At 38.1% G+C, this 16,553-nt stretch overlaps 1 protein-coding gene across 3 annotated transcripts in view; it reads left to right on the top strand.

Annotated features, from left to right (window-relative positions):
* The window catches only part of IPP (intracisternal A particle-promoted polypeptide), a 38,025-nt gene extending 21,833 nt beyond the window's left edge, over nucleotides 1-16,192 (top strand). For all 3 annotated transcript variants that reach the window (XM_060089730.1, XM_060089728.1, XM_060089729.1), the window contains 2 exons: nucleotides 1,915-2,135; nucleotides 15,758-16,192. In XM_060089730.1, coding sequence (XP_059945713.1) covers nucleotides 1,915-2,135; nucleotides 15,758-15,982 — 446 coding nt within the window. In that variant the 3' untranslated portion in view covers nucleotides 15,983-16,192. The remainder of the gene's footprint in view (nucleotides 1-1,914; nucleotides 2,136-15,757) is intronic.
* Nucleotides 16,193-16,553: the final 361 nt, after the last annotated feature.

The following is a 16,553-nucleotide window of genomic DNA, read 5'->3' as shown; positions in this document are numbered from 1 at the left end:
GAGAGGCCGCGATAGTGAGAGGCCCGCGCACCGCGATGAAGAGTGGCCCCCGTTTGCCACAACTAGAGAAAGCCCTCGCACAGAAACAAAGACCCAACACAGCCAAAAATAAATAAATAAATAAATAAAAGCCAAGCATTAAAAAAAAAAACAAAAAAAACTGAGCTTGAGGCTTTATTTTCACAAAAGTATATTTTATGTCTGTTAGTTTTGAATAATTGACACTAACAGTGTGGAAATTCTGCTTCTAATCTCTTATATTTTTAAACCTCTTATATCTTTATTTCTGTATTGCCAAAATAATCATTTTTTTTTCAAAATAAACAAAGCTAGAATTAAGAATTCCAGATGGGCAAAAATACCTAATTAGCAAAATAAGCATTTGAACTGTCATCCATTATTGTTATTTTCTCTCCCTTGTAGGCCTTAGTATATATTTCTACGTAGGGAGAGATTATCAAAAACAATCTTCATAGTGTCATAGGCTTCTTCAGTGTTTTTTTATAGAGTACATTGTGATTCAGTACACACACAATGCTATCACAGATTTGAAAAATGTTGTACTACATATTAAAGTGGTATACAGATGTTATTTTAATTGTAATTGACTATTATACAGTGAGAGGTAATTAATAAGCACTCTCAAATAGAACCTGATTCTCTGTCCAGAATTGGAGAACAGATTTACATGTACCTGTAGAGTAGGAAGCAGTCTGCCCATTGTTACGTGACAATTCAGCCTGCTCTGTTCCCAGCTGAAATTCTTTCTGCCTTTTGAGTACCTTCTCAGATTTCTGCTAGCAGCTAAACGCTCAAATTACATGGTGCAGACTATGTTCTATTGCTTAATATTATAATGTTCTCTAATTGTTTTTTATTTATTATTTTTATCTTCCCATCTAAAATCATAGAGCTAGAGAGGCGTCTTGGAGATTCTCTATTTCAACCCCTTTATTTTTAGATGAGGAAGCTGAAGATCAGGAGGCTGTGAGTTGTCTTTTCTCATAGTTGGTTACTAGCAAAGCTGGAGCTAGAACCCAAGTTTACTAACATTTAGCTCATGTTTCTTAAAATGCCATTCCTTGGGAATTCCCTGGTGGTCCAGTGGTTAAGACTCTGCACTCCCAGTGCAGGGGGCATGGGTTCAGTCCCCAGTCAGGGAACTAGATTCCGCATGCTGAAACTAAAGATCCCACATGCTGCAACAAAGATCCCACACGCGGCAACAAAGATCCTGTGTGCCGCAACTAAGACCCTGTGCAGCCAAATAAATAAATTTTTCAAAAATGCCATTCCTTATAACTTCTCACTTTAGACCTCTAGGAACAACAGTAACACTCAAAAAAAATAATTGTTGATTGTCAGAACCATTATTTTCAAGTTAAATTTAATGAGGAACTCTGTGAATTACAGTCTACTGTACAGTATCTGATACCTTAATCTAGCCATAAACTATTCTAATTTAAATTCATTTTGTCCATCTGAGCAACCATTAGGTTGTCACCAACAGGGTCATGTCATTCCCAGTTTAAGTGTATGGCAGTTTTTAAGGGGGAACAAATCCTTCTCCCCATCCTTTTTTACCTATATGTGGTAGCAGTGGATCTGGAACTTGAGATCATTAAGCAAACAATAAGATCGGAAATCCTTGTCGGACAAATTGTTTTGTTACAGCATCATTAAGTTCTTTGAAAATTCAATGCCACTTTAAATTCATACCCCTAGTTCTTTGTAACATGCTTAAATGAGAGCTGTGATAAACTAGACAGAAGTCAATTTTCTCTCTTGAAAGAATATTGTAAGCCCTGCATTAAGTATAATATCAGATAGCAAACTTAAATCACAATTATTACTTTTTATAATTGTTTGTATCCTATTTTCTATAGCATCTGAGCAAAAATATTCCATTTCCAGGTTTAATTTATGTGATTGGGGGCATCAGCAATGAAGGAATAGAGCTTCGTTCTTTTGAAGTTTATGATCCACTTTCCAAGCGTTGGTCCCCACTTCCTCCAATGGGAACCAGAAGAGCATATCTCGGGGTGGCTGCACTCAACGACTGCATCTATTCTATTGGAGGGTGGAATGAGACACAAGATGCTCTTCACACTGTAGAAAAATATTCCTTTGAAGAGGTAGGTTGGATGATTTCAATTGTTTAGTGTCCTGTTACTCTTTTAATGTCTGTAAGATCTGTAGTGCTGTGTATTCTTTCATTCATGATATTATTTATAGGTTTTTTCCCTCTTTTTTTTTCTTTTCAAAGAATCAACTTTTGGTGTCATTGATTGTCCATCTTCTATTTCATTGATTTCTGTTATTATTACTATTTCTTTCCTTTCTTCTATTTCTTTTGGGTTCAATTTGCTCTCCTTTTTCTAGATTCTTAAAGTAGAAACTCAGATGATTGATTTTTAGACCTTTCTTTTTCTAGAATATAAATCTTTAAAGCTCTAAATTGTTTTCAAGCACTGCTTTAACTGCATCCCACACATTTTGATATATTGTATTTTAGTTAGCATCTACCTCAAAATAGCTTTTAATTTCCCTGGTAATTTCTTCTCTGACCAATGAGTTGTTACAAGTATTTTATTTAATTTCCAAATATTTGGGAATTCTCTAGATATCTTTATGTTATTGCTTTAATATAATTCTACTGTGATCAAAGAGCATATTTTATGTGATTTCTGTCTTGGTAAATGTTTCACATGCACCTGAAAAGAATTTGTATTCTGCTGTTGTTGAGAAGAGTGTTCTATAAATGTCAGTTAGGTCAAGTTGGTTAGCGTTCAGGTCTTTTCTAGTCTTTCTTTTTTTTTTTTTTTGGCCACACGGTGAGGCTTGTGGGATCTTAGTTCCCTGACCAGGGATTGAACCCATGCACCCTGCAATGGAAGTGCAGAGTCCTAACCACTGGACTGCCAGGGAATTCTCTTCCCTAGTTTTTCTAATTTGTTCAATTGTTTTATCAATTACTAAGGAAGAAGTGTTGAAATCTCTATCTGTAATTATGGATTTGCCTGTTTCTCCTTTCATTCCCGTCAGGTTTTGTTTCACATATTTTGAATCTCCGTTATTAAATGTGTATACATTGATTATTATATCTTCTTGATGAATGGATTTTTTTTTTTTTTTTTTTTTTGCGGTACGCGGGCCTCTCACTGTTGTGGCCTCTCCCGTTGCGGAGCACAGGCTCCGGACGCGCAGGCGTAGCGGCCATGGCTCACGGGCCCAGCTGCTCCGCGGCATGTGGGATCTTCCCGGACCAGGGCACGAACCCATGTCCCCTGCATCGGCAGGCGGGCTGTCAACCACTGCGCCACCAGGGAAGCCCTGAATGGATCTTTTAATAGCCATGAAATGTTTTTCTTTATCTCTGGCAGTATTCTTTGCTCTGAAGTCTATTTTGTCTGATATTAAGGTAGCCAAGCTATCTTTTGATCAGTATTTGCATTGTATATCTTTTTCTTTCCTTCTACTTTAAATCTATGTCTTTAAAAACTACATCTCTTGTAAGATAACACATAGTTGTGGTCTGTTTTTTCCTACAATTTGACAATCTCTGACTTTCAAATGGGGTCCTTAGAATTTTTACTATTTATATATAATGTAATTATAGATACAGCTGGTTTTTAGACTCTTGTTTTGCTGCTTTTCTATTTACACAATCCATCCTTGTTTTTTCCTCTTTTCTGTCTTTTTTTTTTTTGGCTGCACCACACGGCATGTTGGGATCTTAGTTCCCCAAGCAGGGATCGAACCCACACCCCCTGCAGTGGAAGCACAGAGTCTTAACCACTGGACAACCAGAGAAGTCCCCTTTTTTGTCTTTATATTGTTATTGTTTTAGTATTCCATTTTATTTCTTTTGTCCAATTAACTATATCTCTTCACCCTTTTTCTTAGTGGTTGCTTTTGGGTTTGCATTATATATAATAGGTATTTTAACACATTACATCTACATTCAAATAATATCATACCAGTTCACTTTTTTTTTTTTTTACATCTTTATTGGATTATAATTGCTTTACAGGTCTTCCCTGGTGGTGCAGTGGTTGAGAGTCCGCCTGCCAATGCAGGGGACACAGGTTTGTTCCCCGGTCCGGGAAGATCCCACATGCCGCGGAGCAGCTGGGCCCGTGAGCCATGGCCGCTGAGCCTGCACGTCCGGAGCCTGTGCTCCGCAACGGGAGAGGCCACAACAGTGAGAGGCCCGCATACCACAAAAAATAATAATAATAAATAAATAAATAATTGCTTGACAGTGTTGTGTTAGCTTCTGCTACACAACAAAGTGAATCAGCTATATGTATACATATATCCCCTCCCTCTTGAGCCTTCCTCCCACCCTCCCCATCCCACCCGTCTAGGTCGTCACATAGCACCAACCTGATCTCACTGTGCTATACAGCAGCTTCCCACTGTCTATTTTACAGTTGGTAGTGTATATGTGTCAATGCTACTCTCTCAATTCGTCCCAGCTTACCCTTCCCACCCTGTGTCCACAAGTCCGTTCTCTACATCTGTGTCTCTATTCCTGCCCGGCCACTAGGTTCATCAGTACCATTTTTCTAGGTTCCATATATGTGTGTTAGCATACGGTATTTTTCTCTTTCTGATTTACTTCACTCTGTATGACAGACTCTAGGTCCATCCACCTCACTACAAATGACTGAATTTTGTTCCTTTTTATGGCTGAGTAATATTCCATTGTATATATGTACCACATCTTCTTTATCCATTCATCTGTCAATGGATATTTAGGTTGCTTTCATGTCATGGCCATTGTATTTTTTTTTTTTTTTTTTTTTTTGCTGTACGCGGGCCTCTCACTGCTGTGGCCTCTCCCGTTGCGGAGCACAGGCTCCGGACACACAGGCCCCGCGGCCATGGCTCGCGGGCCCAGCCGCTCCGCGGCATGTGGGATCCTCCGGGATCGGGGCACGAACCCGCGTCCCCTGCATCGGCAGGCGGACTCTCAACCACTGCGCCACCAGGGAGGCCCCATGGCCATTGTAAATAGTGCTGCAGTGAACACTGTGGTACATGTATCTTTTTTTTTTTTTTTTTTTTTTTTTTTTTGCATTACGTGGGCTTCTCACTGCTGTGGCCTCTCCTGTTGCGGAGCACAGGCTCTGGACATTCAGGCCCAGCAGCCATGGCTCACGGGCCTAGCTGCTCCGCGGCATGTGGGATCTTCCCAGACCAGGGCACGAACCCGTGTCCCCTGCATCGGCAGGCGGACTCTCAACCACTGCGCCACCAGGGAAGCCCCACATGTATCTTTTTGAATTATGGTTTTCTCAGGGTATATGCCCAGTAGTGGGATTGCTGGGTCGTATGGTAGTTCTATTTTTAGTTTTTTAAGGAACCTCCATATGGTTCTCCATAGTGGCTATATCAATTTACATTCCCACCAACAGTGCAAGAAGGTTCCCTTTTCCCCACACCCTCTGCAGCATTTATTGTTTGTAGATTTTTTGATGATGGCCATTCTGACTGGTATGAGGTGATACCTCATTGTGGTTTTGATTTGCATTTCTCTAATGATTTACCACTTCACTTTTTTTTAAAGAATTTTTATGTATGTATGTATTTATTTATTTATTATTATTTTTTTTGGCTGCATTGGGTCTTCGTTACTGTGCATGGGCTTTCTCTAGTTGCAGCGAGCAGGGGCTACTCTTTGTTGTGGTGCGCGGGCTTCTCATTGTGATGGCTTCTCTTGTTGCGGAGCACGGGCTCTAGGTGCGCGGGCTTCAGTAGCTGTGGCACGCGGGCTCATTAGTTGTGGCTCGTGGGCTCTAGAGCTCAGGCTCAGTAGTTGTGGCGCACAGACTTAGTTGCTCTACGGCATGTGGGATCTTCCCAGACCAGGGCTTGAACCCATGTCCCCTGCATTGGCAGGTGGATTCTTAACCACTGCACCACCAGGGAAGTCCTGCACTTCACTTTTAATGTAAGAAACTTACAAAAACATACTTACATTTCTCCCTTCCATCCTTTGTGCTATTGTACATTTTACTACTATATATTTAGTAGACCCCACAATATGTTGTTGTTATATTTGCTTAAACAGTCAATTATATATAAGTAATTTTAATGAGAAAATATTTCATAGTTATGCATATATTTACCATTTCTAGTTCTAGTCATTGTGTACAACTAAGTTTCTATCTCATCATTTTCTTTTAGCTTGAAGAACTTCCTTTAATATTTCTTTTCGTGCTGGTCTGCTGGCAATGATTCTCTAAGCTTTCATTTTCTGAAACCATTTTTCTACCATCATTTTTGAGAGATATTTTGCTGAGTATAGAATTTTAGGTTGTTCTTTTATCCCCCCATCACTTAACATTGTTGTTTACTTATCTTCTTGCATTGTTTCTTTTATATATATATATATATATATATATTTTTTTTTTTTTTTTTTTTTTTTTTTTTTTGCGGTACATGGGCCTCTCACTGTTGTGGCCTCTCCTGTTGCGGAGCACAGGCTCCGGACGCGCAGTTCTCAGCAGCCATGGCTCACAGGCCCAGCTGCTCCGCGGCATGTGGGATCCTCCCAGACCGGGGAACAAACCCGTGTCCCCTGCATCGGCAGGTGGACTCCCAACCACTGCGCCACCAGGGAAGACCCTTTTTTAAAAATAATTTTTAATGGAATATAGTTGATTTACAATGTTGTGTTACTTCTTGCATTGTTTCTGATGAGAAGTCAGTAGTCATTCTTATCCTTGTTCCCCCATGTATGTAATGTCTTTTTTTTTCCTTTGACAGTTTTTTTAAAATATTTATTTATTTTTTGGCTGTATCGGGTCTTAGTTGTGGCATGTGGGCTTTTCATTATAGTGTGTGGGCTTCTCTCTAGTTGTGGTGCCCAGGCTCAGTAGTTGCTATGCGCGGGCTTAGTTGCCCTGTGGCATGTGGGCTCTTAGTTCCACCAGGGATCGAACTGGTGTCCCCTGCATTGCAATATGGATTCTTAACCACTGGGCCATCAGGGAAGTCCCTCTTTGACAGTTTTTAAGATTTTTCTCTTTATCATGGGCTTCCAGTAATTTGAATATGGTATGTCTTGTTGGATTTTGGTGTTTAACCTGCTTGGAATTCATTGAACTTCTTGAATCTGTGGAATTATAGCTTTCATCAGATTGGAATGTTTTCCACCTTATTTCTTCAAATATTCTCCTGCTGTTTTTCTGGGACTTAAGTAACATGCATGTAAGGCCACTTGATATTGCCCCATAGGTCACTGAGGCTCTGTTAATTTTTTCCCATCCTTTTTCTCTCTGCACTTCAGTTTGTTTTTGTTGGTTTTGTTTTACAGCTTTACTGAGGTATAATTGACAAATAAAAATTGTATGATTTTGAGGTATACAGTGTGATGTTTTGCTATATGTATACACTGTGAAATGATTATCACAATCAAGCTAATTAACATACCCATCAACTCACATTGCTCCCTTTTCCTTTTTTTTTATGTGTGTAGTGAGAGCACTTAAGATCGGCCTTCTTAGTAAATTCCAAGTATACAATATAGGGGCTTCCCTGGTGGCACAGTGGTTGAGAGTCCGCCTGCCGGTGCAGGAGACAGGGGTTTGTGCCCCGGTCCGGGAAGATCCCACATGCCGCAGAGCGTCTAGGCCCGTGAGCCATGGCCGCTGAGCCTGCACGTCCGGAGCCTGTACTCCACAACGGGAGAGGCCACAACAGTGAGAGGCCCGCGTACCACAAAAAAAAAAAAAAAATATATATATATATATATATATATATATATATATATATATAGTATTATTAACTATAGTCACCATGCTGTACATTCGACTGCTAGAACTTAGTCATCCTGCATAACTGAAACTTTGTTCTCTGTGCTTCAGTTTGGATAGTTTCTCTTGCTGTGTCTTCAAGTTCATTAATCAGTGTCTAAACTTTTAATTTGCAGTGTCTAATTCCATTTAGGAAAATTTTCATTTCAGATATTATATATTTTAGCTCTAGAAGATCTTTTTGGTTGTTGCTTTTTAAATGTCTTCCATTTCTCTCATCATTTTCATGTTTTCTTTTAGATCCTTGAATATATTTATGATGTCTGTTTTAAAGTTCTTGTCTGCTAATTCTATTATCTTGTCATTTTTGGATCTGTATCTGTTGAAATTTTTCTTCCTGGTTTAAGTCAGAGTGTTTTTGCTTTTCTACATTTCTAGTAACTGATTGGATGTTGGACATTGTAAATGTTATGTTGTTGAGTATTTGGATTTTGTCTTCTTCCTATAATAAGTGTTGAGTTTAGTTTTGATAGGCAGTTAAATTATTTGCAAACAAGATTGATTTATTTGAGACTTGTTTTTAAGCTTTGTAGGGAAGGTCTAGAAGATCTAGGTCTTTTAGGTATAGTTTAGCCCTACCACTGAAGTATGGCCCTTCTTGACTCTGTACTGTATGCCCTAGCTGTTCAACAAGGTCTCTTCATTTTGGCTTGTCAAAACTAGAATATCATAAAGACGCAGATGTAGAGAATGGACTTGAGGACCCTGAGGGGGAAGGGGAAGCGGGGACAAAATAAGAGAGTAACATTGACATATATACACTACCAAATGTAAAATGGATGGCTAGTGGGAAGCTGCGGCATAGCACAGGGAGATCAGCTCACTGCTTTTTGATGACCTAGAGGGTTGGGATAGAGAGGGTGGGAGGGAGGCACAAGAGGGAGGGGATATGGAGATATATGGATACATATAGCTGATTCACTTTGTTGTACAGCAGAAAATAACACAACATTGTAAAGCAATTATACTCCAATAAAGATATAAAAAAACAACAACTAGAATATCATCCAGTCTTGTGTGAGCTCTGAGAATTGTTAAGCTTACAACTCCTCTAAAGGAAAACTGTTTCTTTGCTCACAATATTTTGACACCAAATGTGTGGGTTTTCCACACCAAGCTCTTCTCCAATTCTCTGTGGACACCACCAACTGGGTGTCCTACAAGCCAGTTCAGTTCTGACACTAACTATCCCACAGGTTAAGGGCTCAGTCCCACAAGACTGCCCCTCACTTTAGACACCAGTCCTCAGGTTAACCACTGACTTGTTTACAAATTAAGGGTTCCCATGATCCCTTCCTCAGGTTCAATAATTCACCATAATGGCTCACAGAACTCAGGGAAACACTTTACTTAACTATTACCAGTTTATTATAAAGGATATTATATATTATTATAAATATAGAATAATAGAATAGAATATAGAATAGAATAGAATATATAATTTTTATATTCTATATTATTATAAAGGGTACAAATGAATAGCCAGATGAAGAGGTACATACGGCAAGATCCAGAAGGGTCTTGATTATAGGTTTCTGCCCTGGTGAAGTTTGGGGTATCACTTTCCTGGCATGTGGATGTGGTCATCAAACCAGAAGTTCTCCAAACCCCATAGTTTAGGGATTTTTATGGAGGCTTCATCACCCATAGGCATGATCAATTATTATTTCAACCTCCAGCCCCTCTCTCCTCCCTGGATGATAGGGTATTGACTGAACATTCCAAGCTTCTAATCTGGGCTTGATCTTTCTGGTAAAAGGCTCCCATCCTGAGGTTATACAGGATCCTACCAAGGGTTGCCTTATTAAGGAGGAGACATTCCTATCACCCAGGAAATTCCAAGGGATTTAGGAGCTCTGTGTCAAGAACTGGGGTCAGAGACCAAATATATGTCTAACTATGTCACATCCTCCTATTAGTTGTTTTTTGACTGTTCTCATAGGGTCTCATTTTTTTTTCTTTTTTTTCCACTTTAAAACATTTTTTAAACTTTTCCTTTGTTGTTTTTATTTTTATTTTTCATTATTTTTATTTTCTTTCATAGAGTCTCATTTTATGCATGCATAGTTTAGGGGTATTCAGCCAGACTCAGGGGAACCTCTGTCCTCTAGCACTCTTCCTTGCAAATCTCAACTGCATCATCCTCTCTAAACTCTGATTTCTGTCTCCTAGATCAGCTGACCTTCATACTCTGCTTGGGATTCCCTGCCCTGTACTGCTATTCACAAAGCCCTCCAGGCAGAAAGCCTGGACAACCATGGAGCTCACCTTGTTTGTTTCTTTTTCTGAATCACAGTTTTTCATTGCCTGTTGTCCATTGTCTGAGGACTTTATTTCATATAGTTTGTTGAGTTTTCTAGGTCTTTATGGTAGGAGGGCAAGTTTGGTAACAATTACTCTATCATGACTGAAAGTAGAAATCCATTCTGTTTCCGTCCTTTTAACATGATTCCATCATTCACTGAGCATTTCTTTACTATCTGGCATAATAAAATATTTCAAGTACAAGAAAGCTTATACTTCTCTGATCTGGCCCTGGGATCAGTCATTTCTCCAAGAAGCATTAGTTCCTCTTAGTGAAGGATAGTATTTAGAAACCAAGATTAGGCACTCAGAGTACTCATTGCTACTGGGGTATTGTTGCTTCTAGGTATTTTCAGTAAACAGCTAAACATAAATAGTAAATGTATATGTGTGTATATCTGTTTTCACACACATATTCATTTATAAGTATTTCTATATCTGTGCATATATGTTATAAAACCATGTTATAAAACCATGATAGCACCAATTCCAGTATACCTCAGATTCTTTCAGGCCTTCGCCATCCCCATGTTTGTAAATACCTTCTCTATCAGTTAAAAACTTGGCTCCTGGTATTCTCTATTTACTTATTTGTTCAATGAAACAAATCTACCTATCATACTAACTGTCTTCTCCACCTGCCACCTCTGCATATTACGCATCTTATCATTGCCCATATGAGCGCCCCATTATTCTCTCATGCCCTCAGTTTACTAGGTTGATGCAATTATGCTAGGAAAAGAAGAGAAAGTAGGTTGTATCTTCATTGAGTCACTGTTCTACCATGCATTTGTTTATTAGTCCATTTATTCATTCACAAATACTTACAGACCTGGGGAAACAAAGGCAAACTAAATATATAAGGCCCCAGCTCTCAAGAAGCCTACATTCTAGTGGGGAATATAGAGAAATAAATAGACAGACAATTGCATTACAGTTTATTAAGTGCTTGGATAATGGAAGTACAAGGTATGTTATGCCATAGACTTATAGGTTAGACAAATTTTTTCTAAATTAATTGCCATGGAATACTATTTTTTTGCATTGTTAATAGGAATTTGGTAACACGAGTTGCCCTGGTCAGTTATACTTAGGGAAAGTTGGATTAAACAAAGTTGAATAAGTTTCTTACAGGACTTCTTTACACAATTTATTAAATAATGTACTTCATGAATCTTTATGCTATGTCTCTCAAATTTAATTGACCACACAACCCTTGCCTTTGTTTGTGAAACGTCTTGGGGGAGAAAAGTGTTTCAGAGAACATATTTTATGAAATATGGATTAGTGTTACTTGAATTTTATGGTTCTTAAACTAGTTTTGGTTATTAAAATGTTCAAAACCTAAAGGTTTTTAAATTTACTTTTTTCTCTTTTTAAGTAGAAAGGATTTTTATTTTTATTTTTTTTTATTGAAAAATAATTCACAAACCAAACACGAGTTGTTGCAGTGTTTTGGCTGTTATGAACAGTGCTGCTATGGACATTTGTGTACATGTGTTTTTTGCAGACTGACTGTTTTCATTTCTCTTGGGAATATACCTAGGTGTGGAATTGCTAGGTCATATGGTAACTCTATGTTTAACCTTTTGGGACACTGCCAGGTTGTTTTCTAAAGGGGCTATACCATTTTACATAACCACAAGCAGTATATGAGAGTTCTAATTTCTCTACATCTAATGCTTATTATTTATCTTTTTTTATTATAGCTGACCTAGTAGGTCTGGATTGGTATTTCATTGTGGTTTGACTTGTACTTTCCTGATGGTTAATTAGGTTGAGCATCTTTTTTTTTTTTTTTTTTGCTCTACGCGGGCCTCTCACTGTTATGGCCTCTCCCATTGAGGAGCACAGGCTCCGGACGCGCAGGCTTAGCGGCCACGGCTCACAGGCCCAGCCGCTCTGCGGCATGTGGGATCTTCCTGGACCGGGGCACGAACCTGTGTCCCCTGCATCGGCAGGCAGGCTCTAAACCACTGCGCCACCAGGGAAGCCCAGGTTGAGCATCTTTTATGTGCTTATTGGTCATTTATCCTTCTTTGAAGAAAAATCTGTTCTACTTTTGTCCATTTTAAAATGGATTATTTGTCTTTTTATTACTGAGATATGAGTTCTTTATATATTCTAGATGCAAGTCCTTTGTCAGATATATGACTTGCAAAATTGTTTTCCCATCCTATGGTTTTCTTCATTTTCTTGATGGTATTCTTAGAAGCACAAAAGTTTTTAATTTTAATGTCCAATTTATTTTTTTCGCTTGTTGCTTGTGCTTTTGGTGTTATAACTAAGAAACCATTGCTTAATTCAAGATCATGAAGATTTATGCCTACTCTTTTTTTTAAGTTTTACAGTTATATTTAGGTCTTTAATTAATTTTTGAGTTAATTTTTGTACATGGTGTGAGGAAGAGGTCCACCTTCATTCTTTTGCATGCGGTAACCAGTTGTCCCAGCACCATTTGTTGAAAAGACTCTTTTCCATTTGATTGTCTTGGTATCTTTGTTGAAAATCAGTTGACTGTAAATGTGAGGGTTTTTTCTGGACTCTTAATTCTATTCATTTATCTATATGTTTATCCTTATGCCAGTACCACACTGTCTTACTTACTGTAGCTCTGTGGTTTGAAATCAGAAATTGTGAGTCCTCCAACTTGGAATTTCTTTTTAAAAGTTGGTTTGGGGCTTCCCTGGTGGCGCAGTGGTTGAGAGTCCGCCTGCCGATGCAGGGGACACGGGTTCATGCCCCGGTCTGGGAAGATCCCACATGCCACGGAGCGGCTGGGCCCGTGAGCCATGTCCACTAAGCCTGCACGTCCGGAGCCTGTGCTCCACAATGGGAGAGGCCACAGCAGTGAGAGGCCCGCGTGCCACAAAAAAAAAAAAAAAAAAAAAAAAAAGTTGGTTTGGCTGTTCTGGGTCCCTTGAATTCCATATGAATTTTAGGATCAGCTTGTCAGTTTCTACCAAGAAGCCAGCAGTGTTTTGATAGGGATTACACTGAATCTGAGATCAATCTGGGGAGTATTGCCATCTTAACAATATTAGGTCTTTTCATCTTGAACATGGGATGTCTTTCCATTTATTTAGGTCTTCTTCAATTTGTTTCAACAGTGTTTTATAGTTTTCAGTATCCTGCATTTTGTTGGTTAAACTTATTCCTAAATATTTTATTATGTGTGATGCTATTGTAAATTGAATTTTCTTAATTTCATGTTCAGCTTTTTTCATTCCTAGTGTAAAATAATTTGATCAATTTTTGTATATTCATCTTATATCCTGAAACCTTGCAGCACTTGTACTCTAATATGTTTTTGTGGATTCCTTAGGATTTTCCATGTACAAGATCATGTCATCTATAATTAGAGATCATTTTATTTTTTCCTTTCCAGTCTGGATGGCTTTTATTTCATTTTCTTTTCTAATTGCCCTGGCTAGACCCTCCAGTATAATCTTGAATAGAAATGGCAAAAGTAGAATTTTTGTTTTGTTGTAAAGCATAATTTTGATTCTCATGTGTGACAAGTTTCAAACTTTGGTGATATTTCAGGTTCCTTTCACTTTCTAAGTGGTCTCTATTATATGGGGGGAATAGAGAAAGTGAACTTTCTGAGGGCACATTCTCTTGCTAATGTTTCTATATGGCTAAAAATGAATAGATTTTCATTTCAAAGTTAAGTGCTTATCAGTAATGTTACCTTGGTTTTTCATGCATAAATCTGAAATGTTATTGTTATTTACTATCTACTAAAGTCCTACATTATATATTCAAACCCTAAAGATAATATAAAACATGTTTCTGGTTTTACAGAGTTTATTTTGAGGGAACTCAAAATAAAAAGCAAATTGTAGTTAATACACTGATAGAAATGAAAGATAAACATTACTGAATGAGCCCCATGATTCCCTTACTCTTCTTGTCCAGAGCCATTTTTGTAGGGGAGCAAAGGTTAGCTCTCCCTAATGATAAACATAAACCCAACATCCTGATTTATCTTAACCAGCTATAGATATTTTTGTGAATATATCTATCTTTTAAAATGAGTATTTTTTCAGCTGTGAAAACTTTGTGATGTATTCTGTAATTTCATATAATCAAATAACCTTCGAGTTTAATACGGTCCTTCAATTTCAAAGGATTGTCCCTGGTGTTAGTATTTCAGAATTTCATTTAAGTTCAGATCAGAATCTATAATGTGCTGGTTCTATACTGGGTACTGGGATGTAAAGCTCATTAAGTTGCTCTCCTCAGAAAGTTCACTCTCTAGCACCGATGAATAATCTTTTTTCATCTTGTATGACTTTATAAACTTGGTTCATCATATGCTTTATTTTCAGATTCTTTTTTTTTTAATCTGGAAACTTTTTCTTTTCTCTCTTACTTCTCAGGACCTTTATTAGCTTTCCTGTTTTCTGGGTATAGACATTTTCCCTGGAGTAAGACTTTACAGTCATTTTGGATATAGCAGCTTATTGAAATTTCTTCAGTGAATAATGCATACCAGGAGTTAGCAAACTTTCTATTAAAAGGCCGGATAGTAAATATTTTAGGCCTTGGGGGCCACATACAATCTCTTCTTTTTCCATATTGTTTTTTTTTAATAAACCGTTTTTAAAATTATTTATTTATTTATTTATTTATTTATTTGGCTGCATTGGGTCTTAGTTGCGGCACGTGGGATCATCGTTGCTACATGCGAGATGTTTAGTTGCAGCATGCGGGATCTTTAGTTGCGGCATGCAGGTTCTTTAGTTGTGGCACATGGGATTTTAGTTGCAGCATGTGAACTCTTAGTTGCGGCATGTAGGATCTAGTTCACTGACCAGGGATCAAACCCGGGCCCCCTGCATTGGGAGCACGGAGTCTTAGCCACTGGACCACCAGGGAAGTCCCTTAAATAACCTTTTAATATGGAAAGATCATTCTTAGTTTGTAGGCTTACAAAAATAGGCCCTAGTTTCCAATCCCTGATCTGTACTACCTTTCTGAAAATGTTTTGCACATTACTAACTGCACTAGATGGTCCTTGAAAAAAGGAATCCATGTTCAAATAAATTTGGCCAGTGTTGTTTACTGTATTGTTCTCTTGGAGATTTATAAGACCTATTATATTAAAGATTTTAAAAAGTCCTTCCAGACTTCTCTGGTAAATTTCTAGATTATCTCCTGGTGACCATAATTTATAATTAATCACAGATATATTTTTCATTACTTTCCTCTAGATTCACTACTTTAAACTTGAATTTAAAATGTTCTATATACTTATATGACTGGATTGTGAGTTTGAAATTTAAACATGTAAAAAGAACCAGAGGGATTTCCGTGGTGGTCCAGTGGGTAAGACTCAGTACTCCCAATGCAGAGGGCCCAGGTTCCATCCCTGGTCGGGGAACTAGATCCCACATGCATGCCACAACTAAGAGTTCGCATGCCGCAACTAAAAGATCTCGAGTGCTGCAATGAAGATCCCCGCGTGCCGAAATTAAGACCCGGCACAGCGTAAATAAATAAATAAATAAATATATTAAAAGAATAAAAATTTTAAAAAAGAACCAGAGTATCTAATTTCTCAGCAGTTTTCTCTGTTACCATGTTATGGCACTGCTAACTTCTTTTTTTCTCTTATCCAGGAAAAGTGGGTTGAAGTTGCTTCAATGAAAGTGCCTAGAGCAGGCATGTGTGCTGTGGCAGTCAACGGGCTTCTGTATGTTTCTGGAGGTCGATCTTCCAGCCACGATTTCTTGGCCCCAGGTACCTTGGACTCAGTTGAAGTTTATAACCCTCATTCAGATACATGGACAGAAATTGGTAACATGATCACCAGTCGTTGTGAAGGAGGTGTTGCTGTACTATGAAATAGTAAGCATAAGAGAGCACAGGAAACATTTTGAAAATACAGGATCTCACCTTTTGCAAATCACACTTGTGTTTGGTCATAGGACCCTTTCATCTGTGGAGTTTTCTGTGAATTTGGTAGATAAATGAGTAAAAAATGATTTTTTTTTAAGAATTTGAGTGAGAAGCAATATGGAATATATTCTAAATCAATAAAGAGTTCACACAAATTTGCCAAGCTTACCAGTAGATATGCTGTTTATGCTCTAGAATTGTCCAATTAGGAGTAGAGTCCTATTTGTAAAAATGATTTGCTAGAAGCTTCTTGGCAAATAGTCCCTTTAGCTGCTTCTCCGGTGCAGTTAAGCTGTAACATGACCATTGTGTGATTTAAGAATATCAGTGAGACAGTTTAAAGATATCTATACATTCATGATTCAATCCAGAGTGCAATTTTCCATGGCCATAGTTTACCCTACAGAGAAAAGCCAATGAAGCAACTTCCTACTTTTATTTTATTCCAGGAGTTTTCACTAGTCCCAAACTTTTTATTAACAGCAGGAAAACTGGGAGGGACATGTGGGAAATATC

This window comes from Mesoplodon densirostris, chromosome 2 (assembly GCF_025265405.1).
Source record: "Mesoplodon densirostris isolate mMesDen1 chromosome 2, mMesDen1 primary haplotype, whole genome shotgun sequence".
Taxonomy (NCBI): domain Eukaryota; kingdom Metazoa; phylum Chordata; class Mammalia; order Artiodactyla; family Ziphiidae; genus Mesoplodon; species Mesoplodon densirostris.
Note: the sequence above shows the minus strand (reverse complement) of the source record. Positions and strands in the feature narration are given on the sequence as shown.